At 38.8% G+C, this 18,137-nt stretch overlaps 1 protein-coding gene across 3 annotated transcripts in view; it reads right to left on the bottom strand.

Annotated features, from left to right (window-relative positions):
- Window positions 1-18,137, bottom strand: part of Mvl (Malvolio) — a 300,000-nt gene that overhangs the window by 71,285 nt on the left and 210,578 nt on the right. For all 3 annotated transcript variants that reach the window (XM_067142051.2, XM_067142054.2, XM_067142055.2), the window contains exons 6-7: window positions 12,910-13,065; window positions 888-1,046 (exon numbers count right to left, since the gene is read on the bottom strand). In XM_067142051.2, coding sequence (XP_066998152.2) covers window positions 888-1,046; window positions 12,910-13,065 — 315 coding nt within the window. The remainder of the gene's footprint in view (window positions 1-887; window positions 1,047-12,909; window positions 13,066-18,137) is intronic.

The raw sequence follows: 18,137 nt of genomic DNA, 5'->3' as shown, positions 1-18,137 counted from the left end.
ATTCGAACCCACTATCTCCCGGATGCAAGCTCACAGCCGCGTTCCTCTAACCGCACGGCCATCTCACCCGGTCAAACATGGTTTACAAAGAATTTCTGGGGTAAATGAAACTCAATTTTGGGCGAGTTTTTATACTTAGGAATTTTCAGATAATGTCTTAGTACAATGCCGAGGAACGATTGTTTTGATCAAATTACGAAATCCATGCGAGCAAAGCCACGGGTAATTGCTAGTGTATTATATAACATGAACTGTATTTGTTTTTTTGTTTTTCCGGATTATCCGGATTTTCGATAACCCAGATCAGTTCCGGTCGCACTTAATCCAGATAAAGGAGGTTTCTTGTGTATTAATTTTTATATCTGAAAAAATGAAAATAAAAAAAATAAAGAAATACAGGCAAGCAGAACCAAACCAAACAAATACAGCAAACACTTGGAAGACTTGTATTTTCATATACAGAAAATAGACATCACCAGTCGTTTTTAAACAACGGCAACATCAACTCTAGAAAAATATCCTTTATGGACCATTTAGTCTTCTTTACAACACCATAAAACCAGCTGAATATGCTCAACAACAGTGCTCACCAACTAGTTACTTCCATTCAGATGCTGCTCTCAGATTTACTCGTACAAGTCTTACATGTAGCATTGGTGGACTGGCCAAGTCAGCCCATCTATACACAGGCGTAGTACTCAACTTGTGCATGTATTGCCATTCCACAGCAATGTTCTGAGTGGATTTGTGGTTTGGTTGCAACTGTTTCTTATGTTGTCCTTTTCACATTTCTTTCAAATGCCTCTACCATTATCTGCCTGTAAAGCAGCAATGTTAAAATAAATAAAAACTTGAAAAATGAATATACTTGCTACATGTATACTTACAACATAATCGTTAGTTTTATTGTAGAGGCCCTTTGCAAATACTGCCACCACAAACACATTGATGATAAAGCTGACTAGAAGAGCAATGCATGCCTCAATGAAGAAGTACAGATTTGCATCCTTAATCTGTTCAGGCTTTCGGCGATCTACATCACGAGACTGAAATAGTAAAACAGATATTATACCATGTATTAAAAAAATCTGTGATAGCTCTCAAATAAATTAACTTCTTTAAACCATGTTGATTACACTCAGTACTTAAACCCAATAGCCCTGTTCTCCAAGAGAGTGAATAAAGGAATACCGGTATCACTGAGACTTTACATGCATGAAAAAGTACACTTCTGATCCTTGAATACTGAACAGTTGGCTGAGGTGTTCTCTGAAGGATAAAGACTGAAATAACACAACAGCAACAACAACAACAATAATAATATACTGTAAATTCTATTTGTTAATGGTCTTAACATGTACCAGGATGTCTGCATTTTGGTCCGTAGAACTTCTTTAATATGCCAATAGTCAGAAAAACAGGGTTTTAGCATTTAAACTCCCAAAAGTGCCACTGATCTTTGACAGAATTGAACCTGCTATCATGGGGACAGAAGGACAACAACGAACCTTCTATGCCACTAAGGTCAGCATGATTCAAATACTGAGATTCTTGCCAATGTCAAGAATCTGACCAGTAAATGAGAGAATCTTTGAAATTACTTGAGAAGACAGTTTCTGTAAAAACAGTTGCCAGTTAAGGCATAAGAGCTGAGAATGTGATCACTCTCTAAACTTCAACTCAAATGTTTTGCTCTCCAGGAAGCAGAGTTAACTGCTTCAGTGAAGACTTACCATGAACGAGCAAGTACACTTCCAACTCTCTGGTACTGAATAGCTATCATACAGTGCCCTGCAGTACAAAGACCAAAATAAGCTATTCTGACAGACATGAGTGTACTATGCAAGTCTATATTGGAATCTAACTAGTAAGATTCTCAAATTCAATTTATGAAAATGAAGAGTATATTTTTGAAATTATTAGAATTGTCTTTGTTAACAATAAAAAATAGGTTACACTGAAAAATGTTTCTCAGGATACATCGCAGCTAACTCTAACACCTCTGCATAAATTTTAAATTAGTGTTGTCTTAAAAGATATCAGAAAATAATTTCTCAAACTTACAATGACAAATAGCACTATAATAATTATCTATTTTAATATTCTACAGTGCATAAACTGAGGAAAATAATCATAATAAATGTGTTAATTACTACTACAGTTTTCGGAGATGCCGAGGTACCAAAATTTGTCTCCTATGAGTTTTTGTGTTGTTTGGGTCATCAGTCCATAGAGTGGTTGGATGCAGCCCTCCATGCTACCCTATCCTGTGCTGACCTTTTCATTTCTATTTAACTACAACATCCTACATTTACTCTAATCTGTTTGTCATATTCCTACTTTGGTTTAGCCCTGCCATTCTTACCACCTACACTTCACTCAAAATTCAAATGACCAAGTCTTCAGTAGTTTAAGATGTGTCCTAACATTCTATCTCTCCCTCTGTTCATTAGCCAAATTATTCCCCTCTCACCAATTTGATTCATTATTCACTTCATTCGTGAATCGATCTACCCATCTCACCTTTAGCATTCTTCTGTAACACCACCTTTCAAAAGCTCCTATTCTCTTTGAGCTAGTTATCGTCCATGTTTCACTTCCGTACAATGCCATGCTCCAGCTAAAGTCTTCTAAAACATCTAATTCCTATATCAATGTTCAAAGTGAGCAAATTTTTTTTTCTTAAAAATGGCCTTCTTTGCTTGTGCTAGTCTGTAGTTTATGTCCTCCTTATTTATGTCAACATTAGTTATTCTACTACCCAAGTAACAATTTTCATCTACTTCTTTTAAGACTTCATATCCTAACCTCGTATTTCCTGCATCACCTGACTTTGGTTGACTGCATTCAATTACTTTTGTTTTGGATTTATTTATTTTCATCTTGTACTCCTTCTCCAAGACTGTGTCCATATCATTCAACAATTTCTCCATATCCTCTCCAGACTAAGATAAAATAACAATATCATTTCCAAGTTTTTATTTCCTCTCCTTGGATTGTGATTCCCCTTCCAAATTCCTCTTCGATTTCCTTTACCGCCTGGTCTATATAAATACTGAAAAGGAGATGGGGCAAAATGCAGCCTTGTCCACTCCCTCCTGGATTGCTGCTTCCTTTTCTTAGACCTTGATTCTTATTACTGCAGACTGATTTTCCTGCCATCTATCAGTCTTGTCTTCTTTTCTCAGAAGTGGTCCTCCCTCTGAGCTCTTTCAGAATTTCAAATAGCTTGGTCCAATCAACATTATTGAATGTCTTCTCTAGATCTACACATCCCATGTCTGTGCGCTTGTCCTTCTCAATTTGATCCTCTAAGATCAGACATAAATTCAGGAATTGTTCATGTGTTCCTACATTTCTTCTGAAGCAAAATTGATCTTCTCCCAACTCAGCTTCAACTTGTATTTCCATTCTTCTGTAAATAATATGGGTTCAAATTTTGCATGCATGAGATACTAAACTAATGGTGCTGTAGTTTTCACACTTGTCAGCACCTGCTTTCTTGTCTAAATTCAGATGGCCCTTCTCCTGTTTCATATATCTTGCACACTAACAACCTTGCCATGTTGGTTTCTCCTAAGGCACTCAGTAATTCTGAGCATATGTCATCCTTTTCAGGTACCTTGTTCCTATTTAGGTCTCTCAAAGCTCTGTCAAATTCTGACTTCAAAATTAGGCCTCCCATTTCATCAGCATCAACAGGCTCTTCTTGTTCAAAATTCTTCATCACCTGTTTCCCTCTATACAGTTTTGGATATGTTCCTGCTATCTATCCATCTTGTCTTCTTTCCCCAAAAGTGGTCTTCCCTCTGAGCTGGTTTTCCTTTCTCCAGTGGTTTGCTTGATTTTCCTGTATACAGTATCTACCTTTCCTACAATCACATGACCTTCAACAACCTTGCACTTCTCTTTCAATCATTCTTCCTTAGCTCTCCTGCACTTTCCATCTCCTAGAATTGCCTGTATTCATTGCATTCTTGTACCTTTGCCATTCATCAATCAGGTCCAGTATCTCCCAAGTTTTCCACCAATTCTTACTTGATCTTACCTTTCTTCCTAACCTTTTTTTTTCAGTAGCCCTACTGATCTCATTCATCATGACTGTCCACTCTTCATACACTGTGGTTCCTTCAGCCTTCTTACTTAATCCTTCAGCAACATGTTCCTTGAAACAATGCCTCAAACTCTTCTCTTTCAACTTGTCTAGATCCAATCTTCTCGCATTCCTTCCTTTCTTCAATTTCTTCAACTTCAGATGGTACTTCATGATCACCAAGTTGAGGTCAGAGTCCATGTCTGCTCCTGGGAAGGTCTTTAAACCAAACACCTAATATCTGAATCTCTGTCTAATAATAACGAAGTCTATTTGATACCTTCTAGTGTCTATGTCTTGTCCATGTACAAAACATAGTCTGTAGTGTATGATCCAAATTTTAGCAACGACTAAATTATGATCTGTGAGAAAATCAACCAGCTGAGTTCCTCTTTCATTCCTCTGTCCCAGTCCAGATTCTTCTACTCTTCCTTGGCCTACTACCTTTGCATTCCAGTCTCTCCTCACAATTAGATCTTGTCTCCTTTTACCAGCAGCGTAGCCAGGATCGGCCGATAGAGAGGTTTTAGTTAAAAAATTATGATAGAACACAAAGAAGGTACTTGTGCATGTGTGGTGCTCGCATGCATGACTTGTCATTATAAGGACACTGATACAAGTTAATATTGTTCTCCATATTGTAGTACACTACAAAATCTTACATTAAAATACAGAGCAAGAACAATACAATCAACGTCAACAGTTTTACTGTGAATGGTATGTTCAGTTTCACAATCTAAAATCCAACTTTCGAGGCTTCTTAGAAAATAGATTCTTGTCCCTGAATGTTTATTTAATACACTGTTTGTTTCTATTTATTTGTAAAAATTCCATGGGGGTGGTTCTAAACCCCAGTAACACACCCTCTCCCGTGGCTAAGCCCTACCTTTTACATATTGTATTATTCTTTTGATTTCATCATCATCATCATCATCATCATCATCATCTACTGTACTAGCAGGCATATAGACCTGCATTATTGTGATGGGCATTGGCTTGAGGTCCTTCTTGACAACAATGATTTGTTCACTATGCCAGCCATAGTAGCTTACCCACTGCCCTATTTTCTTACTCATTATTAAACCAACTCCTGCATTTCCCTCTCCTCCCCATTTGATTTTGAGTTGATAATTCTGTAGTCGCCTGACCAAAAATCCTGCTCTTCCTACCTATGTACTTCATTTATACCAACTACATCTACCTTCAGTCTACCCATTTCCCTTTCCAGATTCTCTAACCTAGCACTATTCAAACGTCTAACATTCCACGCGGAATGTCATCCTCCGGAATATTTTACCTGGAAGGAAGCCACCATCAGTACATTCATACAGAGAGGGCTTCATTTCCTCAGGAGTTAGTTACAGGTGTAGTTTCCTGTTGCTTTCAGCTGTGTAGCAGTATTGACTGGCTATGCATAGAGCCCTGTGCGGATATAAAATACCTGCTCTGCATCCACACTTCCTTCATTCGCACCCGCATCCGCGAATGGATATCCGCATCCGCAAATGATTATCTGCGGATATTATAAATATTTAACTACAGCATATTACACCCAAGGTATCAAAATGGATAGATCTCTTAACATAATACAATAGGCCTGACGCCTGGCACCAGAACCCCTACACTCACAGGTTTACGAGGGATTTTCTCTTGTGACAACTACCGATGTATTGACCTTTGTTCATTCCTTCCACTAATTGCAGACAGGAGCCATTTAGACTCAGGTCAGATTTACAGCTTTATGGTCTCAAGGCGCTATACATCACCATTCTCCTATACCAATGTCAAGGGTCGCCTAACCACAAGCAAGAGTGTACCTGAGTGAAAATCAACCTGCCGAGATACTAACTTTGCGGATATCTGCATCCGTGCAGGGCTCTAGCTATGCAATGTTTATTATTACAAGCAGGGGTGAAGCGTCAGGGGAGACAGGACAGACAGCGTGTACCCTTAACATTTTGTGAACGAAATACTGCCTAGCTAATTAAATTATTTTTAGAACATTAATTATTTCCACATTCATCACATTATCGTATTCCCCGCTTTACTTATTTTCATCTCACTTCGGCATTGTTAGGGTTCGCATCAGTTACACGAAGCACATATGCTGTCCATTCTGTGTATGATCCCTTTAAATTTCAAAGCTTTCAGATAGAGCAACACTAACGCTATCTGTAGGTGCTGACTGTGGAACTATGACTTTCCTATAGCGAGATTTCTACGCCCAGTAGACAGACTTGCCAGCATCTCTTCTTGCTCTCATTGGCTAGTATTTGGATCTCGGGTATAAAGGTGCTCTTATTGGCTACCATCTCAGACATGCTTTTAATGTAGTTAATTAGAATTTATTTTATTCTAAGACACGTCTAAAAATAAAATATACCAAACTCGATAGCTGCAGTCACTTAAGTGCGGCCAGTATCCAGTAATTTGGAGATAGTGGTTTCGAACCCCACTGTCGGCAGCCCTGAAGATGGTTTTCTGTGGTTTCCCATTTTCACACCAGGCAAATGCTGAGGCTGTACCTTAATTAAGGCCATGGCCAATTCCTTTCCATTCCTATCCCATCGTCGCCATAAGACATATCTGTGTCGGTGCAACGTAAAGCAAAATAGCAAAAAAAAAAAAAAAAATAATAATAATATTCAAATACGAAATATAGCAAACTTACACCTAATAAATGAATGACAACATGAAAACCCTTCAAGTACATGCATTTTCTTGCCCGCCAATATTAGTTAAGTTATTTGTATAACCCCCACAACTATTGGCTTATAATGAACTCCAGAGTGTGCATACGGAAACAACAAAATTGCTTAACTAGATGCCGTATATTCCGTTAACGTCAGTTTCTAGTGAACGCACTATGAGTGCATTGAAACGAATTAAAACCTATTTAAGGAATTCAGTGACCAACCAGAGACTAACTTGGAAACTCTAGCTATTTATAGAGAAGGAACTGCTGTGGCATCTTAGCAATTCACCTGACTTCAAGACTAGGGTAATATATATATTTGCTGAAATTAAGGGCAGGCGGATTGAACTCATTTACAAGAATATTGTTTAAGGTGACTTGTGTGAAAATCTATTCATTTCTTATTTCTCTTATTGAATCTATGTAGCAAATTTTTCATTCTAAAAGTATGTTGTTATTTGACAACTCTCGCTGCCCATTTAGTCTATATTTAAAGATAAAATGAGTGCATGTAGGGTTATAGGTTGTTATAGGATTTGTCTTAGTTTCAGTCATTAATATAGTATTGAATATAGATCTGTATGCATCGAAAACAAAATTCCATGTATAATATGATTAACAAAACTCCATATACTCCATATATAATGTGATTAAAATAGTTTAAATTAAAAAATCTCTAATAAAAAAATCTGTCTCCCCGCTTATTTAGTTCACGCTTTGCCACTGATTACAAGACCATATCAATTGATCATCCAGACTGCTGCTTATACAACTTCCAAAAGACTGCTACCTAATTTCGATGAACCCTTTGTTAGTGTGGTCTCTCGACAGATACCCATCCAATATGGAGGCACCTATGTCTTGTCTATCTGCTTCATTGGGATGCACCAAAGCAAAACCTCAGGGTTCACAGGAGTTTTTATGCGGCAGTAAATGTACTGATATAAGTCTGGCATATTTCAGTACCTTAAAATACCACCAGACTGAACCAAGACTGAACAGGCTTAGAAAACTAATCCACTCTGGCTCGCAAACTGTGGATGAATTAAAGTGTAATAACAGACAGACATATAATTTAAAGGAATGCATATAAATGTGAGATAAGCAATCTTAACTTCATGAATAAACCAGGAATACACCAGATATAGTTTCCATTAGCAAGCAACTACCAATACAAGTGCTATGTTTTCTCTGATACTGCTGAACAAAGTTCCAAAAACATTTTTTTGAAAAATATTATGCACAAACACATCCATTTCGCATAGTTCAATATTTCCCTGTATTATAGCAAATGCATTCTTGTTTCAACACTATTGGCAAAAATAGTAACTACATATTTTTTAGACACTGAAAGCTTCATAATACTAACAGTCAAAGGGAAAAAAAAATCTCAGTAGGAGATTTGAATTGTACAGCTGCTCAAAAATACATAGAATGAGTACATGGTGTTGTATAACTTCCTCGCTGGTACACTTTTCTCAGAAACAACTGAATCTATAGATACAATGTTTGTTGTGGGCATCCACAGGAATTCTATCTATAATGGGAGGTGAATTATATTTTGATAATTTTCTGATAAGAATATTAAATGCAAGGAACATACAATACCAAGCATTCGCTCCAATTTTTGAGTGATTATACAGTACATGCCGAAAGTTTAAAATCTTAACATTCACAAGCCTCATTCATCGTAATGAAAGTCTTCAGTAGTCTTAACTACCCAAAGCCTGGCTTCATTTACTGTGCTGTCAGAAACTCAATTCTTTTTTAACCAAAAACATATCTGAAACAAAATTTTATGCCCAGAAGTTGTAAGAAGCTATACATTTACTTGCAGATAACCTCTTCTGGGATAGCAAATTAGTGGTAAAAGTTACCAAACATGTCTTGGTGATATTATTGCAGAAAAATATTTTTTAACAATACTGTAGCAATTATAATAGAGAATTTAGAAACTTTCAGGACCTTCTCTTTATAAAAAGAAAGTACACAGAAATGTCATAATAACCTGATACCATTAGCCTGCATGAATAACTATAATACTGCTATGGCAGAATGCAAACAACGCAAATGGGCCCATAAGCATGAATGACAGAACAGTTGATATATCTAGAAATATAAAGGAGATATTTCTGAAATTAACACTAAAGGCTTTACTGACATTTAACACAATGCTTCTTATAGGTCAGTCGAAATAGACGCAAAAAAAATCACTAAATTTGCAAAATGTTATGTATCTCTGATGTTTTATTATGTTGTTTGGACCCATTAGGGCTATGTATACCCAAGTTTGCAACTCTCAAAAAATTGTGGGGAAATTTTTACACACGAAAAACCGTGAAATTTTTGGCCTTGTTTCAGATTCTGCTCTATATATCCTAATCCATACATTTTTCATTGAAAGATACTCTATATGTTTTTAAGAACATTAAATTTGTAGCACATTAAGCCCAACCAGAGCTGTGTAGGTCAATTGGTTACCGAATTACGGCACTTTAAAAATAGGCCAGTTTTCCAAAAACTGTAAATTTCAGATTTAGACCTTCTTTGGACCGAAATTGCGTTGAAACCACTGATCCTACAAGTAGAACTTGTAGAATATAATTTGTAGGCAATTTAATTGGCTTTAAATTAAGCACAGAGCGAGGTCTATAAGCCTCGTAGTTCCCTCAAAATCTCAAAGAAACTCATATAAGGTAAAATCGCATTTTTCCAGACATGTACCTAACCACTTTTTTGTTGCATGAAGTGAGATTTAAACATGGAAAACTTGTTATGATCATATAGGAGGTATGTAAGTTGAATAATTGTACATGAAAGAAACTGACATTGTCCAAAACTGTCCCAGTGCTGAATTGACTGGTGTGGAAGTACGATTAGGTGGCTTCCACCTATTATGTCATATATGGGAGCAACTGGCAATATCATGGTGGCGAGTGGCCTCAAACAGCTCCTTGCCATGATATATGCTAAAAACAGTGTTGAAAAAGTGATGAATGGGCACTCTGCAAGACCGGATGGACCCAACAGAATATCAATTGTTCACGAAAGGATGCTTCACCATCTGCAGATCTGACAAATTTTGGTCAAGTCTGTGGACTGACGAAAATTGAACAGGTATTGATGCGTTCAATGAAGAGCCAGGGTGGCCTAAGCCATGGCAGAGGTATCTCTACAAGCGTGCTCTCTCACTGGACGGACGGGATGGTATGTATGCTGAATATATGTGAAGAGGTAGAAGGGTGTTGAGCTATTTCCTCCACAAGTGAACAGCGTGTCGATATGCGACCTATGCAAATTGCACGGGATACGTCTGACGTGAAAAAACTGAAAGCCTGGTTCAATAACCATCCACTGTTCCCATCGATAGGTAAACTTGTATCCATTAGCAGTGGCACTGTAGGTGGTCCCCACATAAATTGCCACTCTGCCCGAGAAGAAGGACTGAAAGGGGTGAACCGAATTATTCGAAAAACTTTTGGGAATGTTAGCGTCTATAGGAAAGAAAAAGTCCTCTCTTTGGCAACGCCTACAACCTCTATCAAGATCCACAAGAAAAGAGTCGATGTCGAGCCACTCACCATCTTCCAGCGCATGTGTATCATGAAACAGTCAACATCGTGACTGCTCTGCAAAAACGTACCTCCAATGACCATGTGATCATCTTTGGAGAGGATATGGATTTGCTCATGCTCCTCTGCGGTCTAGGATTCACTAAAACAAACGTATACGACAGACACCCTCAATGATGTACACTTCACATATGAGCTCGCTCCATATACAATGGCCCTATTTTCCGACGAAGGGCTGTGTAAAAGCACAAAATCAGCATTTTTACGCTGCCTTCACTCAAGCCACAGAGAACATCAGTGTGTAGGCGAAAACACTTACTGTCGTCGATCGAGGATACCTCGTCCATAAAGTCATGTCGCATCAGAATGATTCGGTACGGGCTATCACAACAAGCTACATAAGCAACATATTTTTTACCACTTTGGGAGAAATGTGTGTGTAGTCTTCGATGGGTATCCTGAGGATGGCACCCAAAAGAGCACCAAATTTGCAGAGTGATCACGATGGTGTTCTGCAGCGTCAGCAGAAACTGTGTTTGATGCATCGACCATCATCACAGTCCCCCAAGAGAACATGCTCTCGTATGACAAAAACAAGGTTCGTCTCATTGAGCATCTCTGTTCTGCATTTGCTCTTGAGGGAACTGAGACAAAAATATCAAAAGAAGACACAGACCATGATAACGTCATGACTGCTCTGCAAAAACGTACCTCCAATGACCACGTGATCATCTTTGGAGAGGATATGGATTTGCTCGTGCTCCTCTGCGATCTAGGATTCACTAAAACAAACGTATACAACAGACACCCTCAACGATGTACACTTCCGTACTTTTGTGAAGACAGCAGCCAACACCAAAACGAATCTGGCCCGATTGCCCCCAACCACAGAGGCTGTCTCGTATCACCACTACTGCACATATCACCAGGTGCAAAAGTGGTTGGGAGTGGAGAAAGAGGCCACCGGCTGGGGTTGGGAATTGACCTCGGCTGGACTCATCCCCATTACCAGTCGGCAAGCTCCTGCCCCCACAGAGCTCCTGAAACTCCTCTCTTGCAAATGCAAGAAGGGGTGCAGAGGTGGCTGCACTTGCCTGAAAGCAGGGCTCAGATGTTCTGTGATGTGTGCTACCTGCTCTGGGGAAACGTGCCAGAATGCTGCCCTTAACATCACCGAAGAGGACAATGATGATAAGCCTCAAGACAACCCTGACGATCCACCAATAGTGGAGCACCTACCAACCTATAGGGGACGAAGACCTACCTATTGAAGAGAGCAACGAAAGTGACGGCCCAGGGCCATCAAAAACAACGCAACGAGTTTGACTATGTATCTAAACCGACCGACCGTTTGATTACTTATAATTCTTATGTTTATGTTAAAATACATTTCACCATTTTTTAATGATTACATGCCTTCTTTTTCTTTACCAACCCAAAAAACAAAAGATAGGAAAGGTTATGGAATATTTCTGGAAAAATGCGATTTTACCTTATGTAGTTTATTTTAGATTTTGAGTGAACTAGGAGGCTTACAGACCCCGCTCTGTGCTTAATTTAAAGCTAATTAAATTGCCTACAAATTATATTCTACGCGTTCTACTCGTAGGATAAATGGTTTCGACGCAATTTCCGTCCAAAGAAGGTCTAAAACTAAAATTTTTCCATTTTTGAAACACTGGCCTATTTTCAAAGTGCCGTAATTCGGTAACCAATTGACCTACAGAGCTCCGGTTGAGCTTAATTTGTCATAAAATTAATGCTCTTAAAAACGTACACAGTAGCCTTCTACGAAAAACGCCGAGATCAGGAGATAGAGTGCAGAATCTGAAACAAGTCCAAAAATTTCGCGGTTTTTCGTGTGTAAAAATTTTTCAACAATTTTTTGAGAGTTGAAAACTTGGGTATACATAGTCCTAATGGGTCCAAACTACATACTAAAAAATCAGAGATACATAACGTTTTGTTACTTTATTGTCGATTTTGACCAGCCTATTAGTCGAAAGTGGCAGAATTGGGAAAAGAACAGATTTCAAGCTACAAGCATAATTTTTAAGGCCCAGGAATGGGAAGGAAGCGGCCGTGGCCTTAAGGTACAGCCCCAGCATTTGCCTGGTGTGAAAATGGGAAACCATGGAAAACCATCTTCAGGGCTGCCGACAGTGGGGTTCGACCCCACTATCTCCTGATTACTGGATACTGGCCGCACTTAAGCGACTGCAGCTATCGAGCTTGGTAACAGGGAGTACTGCAACCACACCTAGTCAACCATGCTAACTGAACAGGGTTCACAAACATTTTAGCAATTTCTTTGTATCATCTTTTTTGTGAAACTCAAGACATGGTTGTGTGTAAACATGGCCTTGTCTCTGCTCATGGATCTAGATATTTTACAACAGTATCAAGAAATTGGAAGTAGTATAGATGAAGAGGTGACTTTATGTTAAGTCCAGTTGATAAATTAAATTTTTTTTCTAATTTCTTCCACATATTCCAGATAAGGAGGCAAACCTCCTTCTATCAAAATATTTAGCTTAACTGTTACCTACCTTTACTAACGCAGAATGAAGATACAAATTGTGAGGCATTATAACTGCTCCAATAATTCCAACTGCTCTGATGAGCACCTTCTGAGTGCAGTTTTCACACCAGGGAGTAAACATTCCTTTTAAAACCGAGACTTGATCTGGTGCTACGACAATGTACTGGAAAACAGAAAAGTCAATTTTATCTAGATACACATGATTATGATATCTTTCAAGGTATATAACACTAATACACAAGAAAATATGGCCCAACCATTCTTACACGACAGTAGTATCCTACATTGAAACAACCACGAAGAATGTAACCCTGACATGCAGTGCAATCATACAGAAGTGCATATTTCTACGAGAAATCCTAAGAAAATATAGAATTTATTCAGTTTCTGTGGTGAAAATGAAAGAATGCAAATTATAAATGGCCCTCACATAGCTTTTCTTTAAGATCAAGGTTCATATTCCATCTGATGTAGCAAGGGCAACAGTCCAGCAATAGGACTTTATAATATAAAAGGAATAGCACAATTTTCACTTCAATGCCACTTTCATTAGAATATAAGAAATGTAATTTTAAAGTTTCAAAATTTAAGCATGCTATTTTAATACTAGCTCCAGTTTTATAATACCTACTGTGTGAACTCTGCTGCCTCATACTACTTCTGTTTATGAAAATTCAAATATCCTTCAGAGAATAACAGGTACTACAGCAATGAGTAAGTACTAAGAGGTTTTTTTGAAGATTCCTGACTTGCTATCAGACATGAAGCAAACTATGTGAAGATTGCTCTAAAATTAACAAAGTGAGGCCTGACTGCAAAGGGTACTAGTATTATAGATTAAAGGAAGTACATCTCCATAGCCATCAGTTCAACATCTCAGCCTTCGGGCCTCAGGTTTGATTTCCAGTCAAGTCGTGGGATTTTTATCATGAATAGTAAGAAAGACAGTAGTATCCTACACTTCAATTATCTTTTGCTTGGGGACTGGGTGTTTGTGCTGGTACCAATATTCCAGCAACTCCCACACTGATTACAACACTACACCAGGCTAGTAATAGCCACACCAAAGGAGGATGATGTTTTAAAGCTTAATGGAAATATACATATATCAGGCAGAAATAGATGCTACTGATCAACGAATAGTTCCAAAATGACAAATGGGAAGGAAACTTGGAGATACAAGGATCCAGTGGTAAAAGTAGCAAGAAAATATCTTGGGCCTATATTGTCTAAAAGTAAGGAAAGAATATGTTCTGAAGGAATAGTTCTTTCAGATCAGTGAAATTTCAAATCAGAGTTATTAACAAGCGTGATATAAGTGCCAGGAAACATGAAATATGTTATAACTGTAGATTCTACTATATGTACCTTCCTGCCAACTGTACAATATATTTTACAGTATTCCAATCTCTTAGTTTATCATTTAGCCATTTATTTTAGTAGCAAGTCTTTTTTATGTTGATATTTATTTCCATCTTTCATAAAAGTCTTATATTCGTTCTCATATATTTCATTTGTTACTTTCTACACACATGGCCAAAGCCACTGAAATTGAATGCTTCTCAACAAGACAAGGAGAATGGTGCAACAAAATGATTAAATATCACAGCAAAGAGGCAACATATTCAAGCAAACGTAACATGCCGATATAATATTTCCAGTATAATGTTATATTGTCACTACCCGATCAAGAAAGCCAAGTAATATGGCTATGGATGTCTTCACACTGACCATGTTGCACTCCAGTGTCTGCAGACTACGGCCCTAATGGGCTGTTGCACCATAGGTATGTTTTTGTTTTCATATCATCATTGTGTGGAGAGACATACGGTGATATGACAAGGGATGGAGTCAAAGATATCTGACATGCTCTGGCAGAATGTATCACATACATACATACATACATACATACATACATACATACATACATTATCTTTATAGACTGTTATGCCTTTCAGCGTTCAGTCTGCAAGCCTCTGTGACTTTTACTAAACGTCGCCACAATCCTCGATTTGCAACTAGTGTTGTGGCCTCGTTTAGTTCTATACCTCTTATCTTTAAATCGTTAGAAACTGAGTCTAACCATGGATGTCTTGGTCTACCTATACTTCTCTTACCCTCCATAACAGAGTACATCATTCTCCTAGGTAACCTATCCTCCTCCATTCGCCTCACATGACCCTACCACCGAAGCCGGCTTATGCATACAGCTTCATCCATCAAGTTCATTCCTAAATTAGCCTTAATTTCCTCATTCCGAGTACCCTCTTGCCATTGTTCCCACCTGTTTGTGCCAGCAATCATTCTTGCTACTTTCATGTCTGTTACTTCTAACTTATGAATAAGATATCCTGAGTCCACCCAGCTTTCGCTCCCATAAAGCAAAGTTGGTCTGAAAACAGATCGATGTAAAGATAGTTTCATCTGGGAGCTGACTTCCTTCTTACAGAATACCGTTGATTGCAACTGCGAACTCACTGCATTAGCTTTACTAGACCTTGATTCAATCTCACTTACTATATTACCATCCCGGGAGAACACACACCCTAAATACTTGAAATTACCTACCAGTTCTAGCTTTGTATCAACAATCTGACATTCAATTCGGTTGAATTTCTGACCTCAATTTAGTCTTCGAGATGCTAATTTTCATAACATATTCATTACACCTATTTTCAAGTTCCAAGATATTAGACTGCAAGCTTTCAGCACAGTGTGCCATTAAGACTAAGTCGTCAGCATAGGCCAAACTGCTTACTACATTTCCACCTAACTGAATCCCTCCTGCCATTTTATACCTTTCAGCAGATGATCCATGTAAACTACGAACAGCAAAGGTGAAAGATTACAGGCTTGTCTAACCCCTGTAAGTACCCTGAACCAAGAACTCATTCTACCATCAATTCTCACTGAAGCCCAATTGTCAACATAAATACCTTTGATTGATTTTAATAATCTACCTTTAATTGCATAGTCCCCCAATATAGTGAACATCTTTTCCCTTGGTACCCTGTCGTATGTTTTCTCTAGATCTACGAAACATAAACACAACTGCCTATTCCTCTCGTAGCATTTTTCAATTACCTGGCGCATACTGAAAGTCTGATCCTGACAGCCTCTCTGTGGTCTGAAACCACACTGGTTTCATCCAACTTCCTCTCAACGACTGATCGCACCCTACCTTCCAAGATGCCACTGAATACTTTGCCTGGTATACTAATCAATGAGATACCTCGATAGTTATTGCAATCCTTCCTGTTCCCTTGCTTATAGATAGGTGCAATTACTGCTTTTGTCCAATCTGAAGGTACCTTACTAACACTCCATACTAATCTTACTACTCTATGAAGCTATTTCATCCCTGCCTTTCCACTATACTTCACCATTTCAGGTCTAATTTCATCTAATCCTGCTGCTTTATGACAATGGAGTTTATTTACCATCCTTTCCACTTCCTCAAGCGTAATTTCACCAACATCATTTTCCTCCTCCCCATGAGCTTGGCTGTTTGCAACACCACCAGGATGATTTCCTTTTACATTGAGAAGATGTTCAAAATATTCCCTCCACCACTCCAGTGATTCCCTGGGATCTATTATGAGTTCACCTGAATTACTCAAAACACTCTTCATTTCCTTTTTCCCTCCCTTCCTAAGATTTTTTATTACAGTCCAAAAAGGTTTCCCTGCTGCTTGACTTAGCCTTTCCAGGTTATTACCAAAATCTTCCCAAGACTTCCTTATGGATTCAACAACTATTTGTTTCGCTCCGTTTCATTCATCTACGTACAAATCCCTGTCTTCCTCTGCCCTTGTTTGGAGCCATTTCTGATAAGCCTTCTTTTTACGTTTACATGCTGCTCTCACTTTATTATTCCACCAAGATGTTCGCCTTTTCCCATCTTTACACACAGTTGTTCCTAGGCATTCCTTGCTGTTTCTACTACAGCATCCCTGTATGCCACCCATTCACTTTCTATATCCTGAACCTGCTTACTGTCTACTGTTCAAAACTTCTCACTAATCATATCCATGTACTTCTGTCTAATTTCCTCGTCCTGGAGATTTTCTACCCTTATTCGTTTGAAGACAGATTTCACTTTCTCTACCCTAGGCCTAGAGATACTTAGTTCACTACAGATCAGATAGTGGTCTGTATCATCAAAAAATCCCCGGAAAACACGTACATTCCTAACAGATTTCCTGAATTCGTAATCGTTTAAGATATAGTCTATTATGGATCTGGTACCCCTAGCCTCCCATGTGTAGGGGTGAATAGCCTTATGCTTGAAGAATGTATTCATAACTGCTAAACCCATACTAGCACAGAAGTCCAGCAAATGCTTCCCATTCCCATTAGCTTCCATATCTTCCCCACATTTACCAATCACCCTTTCGTATCCTTCAGTTCTATTCCCAACTCTCGCATTGAAATCGCCCATTAGCACTATTCTATCCTTGCTGTTGACCCTGACCACGATGTCACTCAATGCTTCATAAAACTTGTCAACTTCATCCTCATCTGCTTCCTCACGCGGTGAATACACGGAGACAATTCTATTCCTGATTCCTCCAACTGACAAATCTACCCACATCATTCGGTCATTTACGTGCCTAACAGAAACTATGTTGTGTGCAATGGTATTCCTGATAAAGAGCCCTACCCCAGACTCTGCCCTTCCCTTTCTAACACCCGTCAAGTACACTTTATAATCTCCTATCTCTTCCTCGTCATCTCTCCTTACCCGAATATCACTTACTCCTAGCACATCCAGATGCATCCTCTTTGCTGACTCAGCCAGTTCTACTTTCTTTCTTCCATAACCCCCATTATTGATAGCTCCCCATCGAATTCCATTTCGTTCGCCAAGTTGCTTCCAAGGAGTCCCTCGCCTGTCAAATGAGAGTGGGACTCCGTTTCTCCCATAGGTCCGAGGCTTGTTTAAAATGTTCTGATCTCGGTAAATTCATGAAGCAAGATGCTACCCTCCTTGCACATAGTCCAGGTGAGGCTCTCTCCTCTAACGGGTTATGGACCACCGGTGAATTGTATAGTCCTAGCCGCCTGAGCACAAGGAGGGCCATGACTCAGAATATGTCCGAGATGTCCACTCCCATTCCATAGCAACTGGTATCCTGACTGTCAGGACCACTTACTAGGCCACTCAGCCGTTGCCCATTGTTCACGAACTAGGACGTGACTACAGTAACCCACACCATGCCACATTTGCTCAGT

This window comes from Anabrus simplex, chromosome 2 (assembly GCF_040414725.1).
Source record: "Anabrus simplex isolate iqAnaSimp1 chromosome 2, ASM4041472v1, whole genome shotgun sequence".
Classification (NCBI taxonomy): Eukaryota; Metazoa; Arthropoda; class Insecta; order Orthoptera; family Tettigoniidae; genus Anabrus; species Anabrus simplex.
The sequence above is the reverse complement of the archived record's forward strand: the minus strand, read 5'-3'. Positions and strand labels throughout refer to the sequence as shown.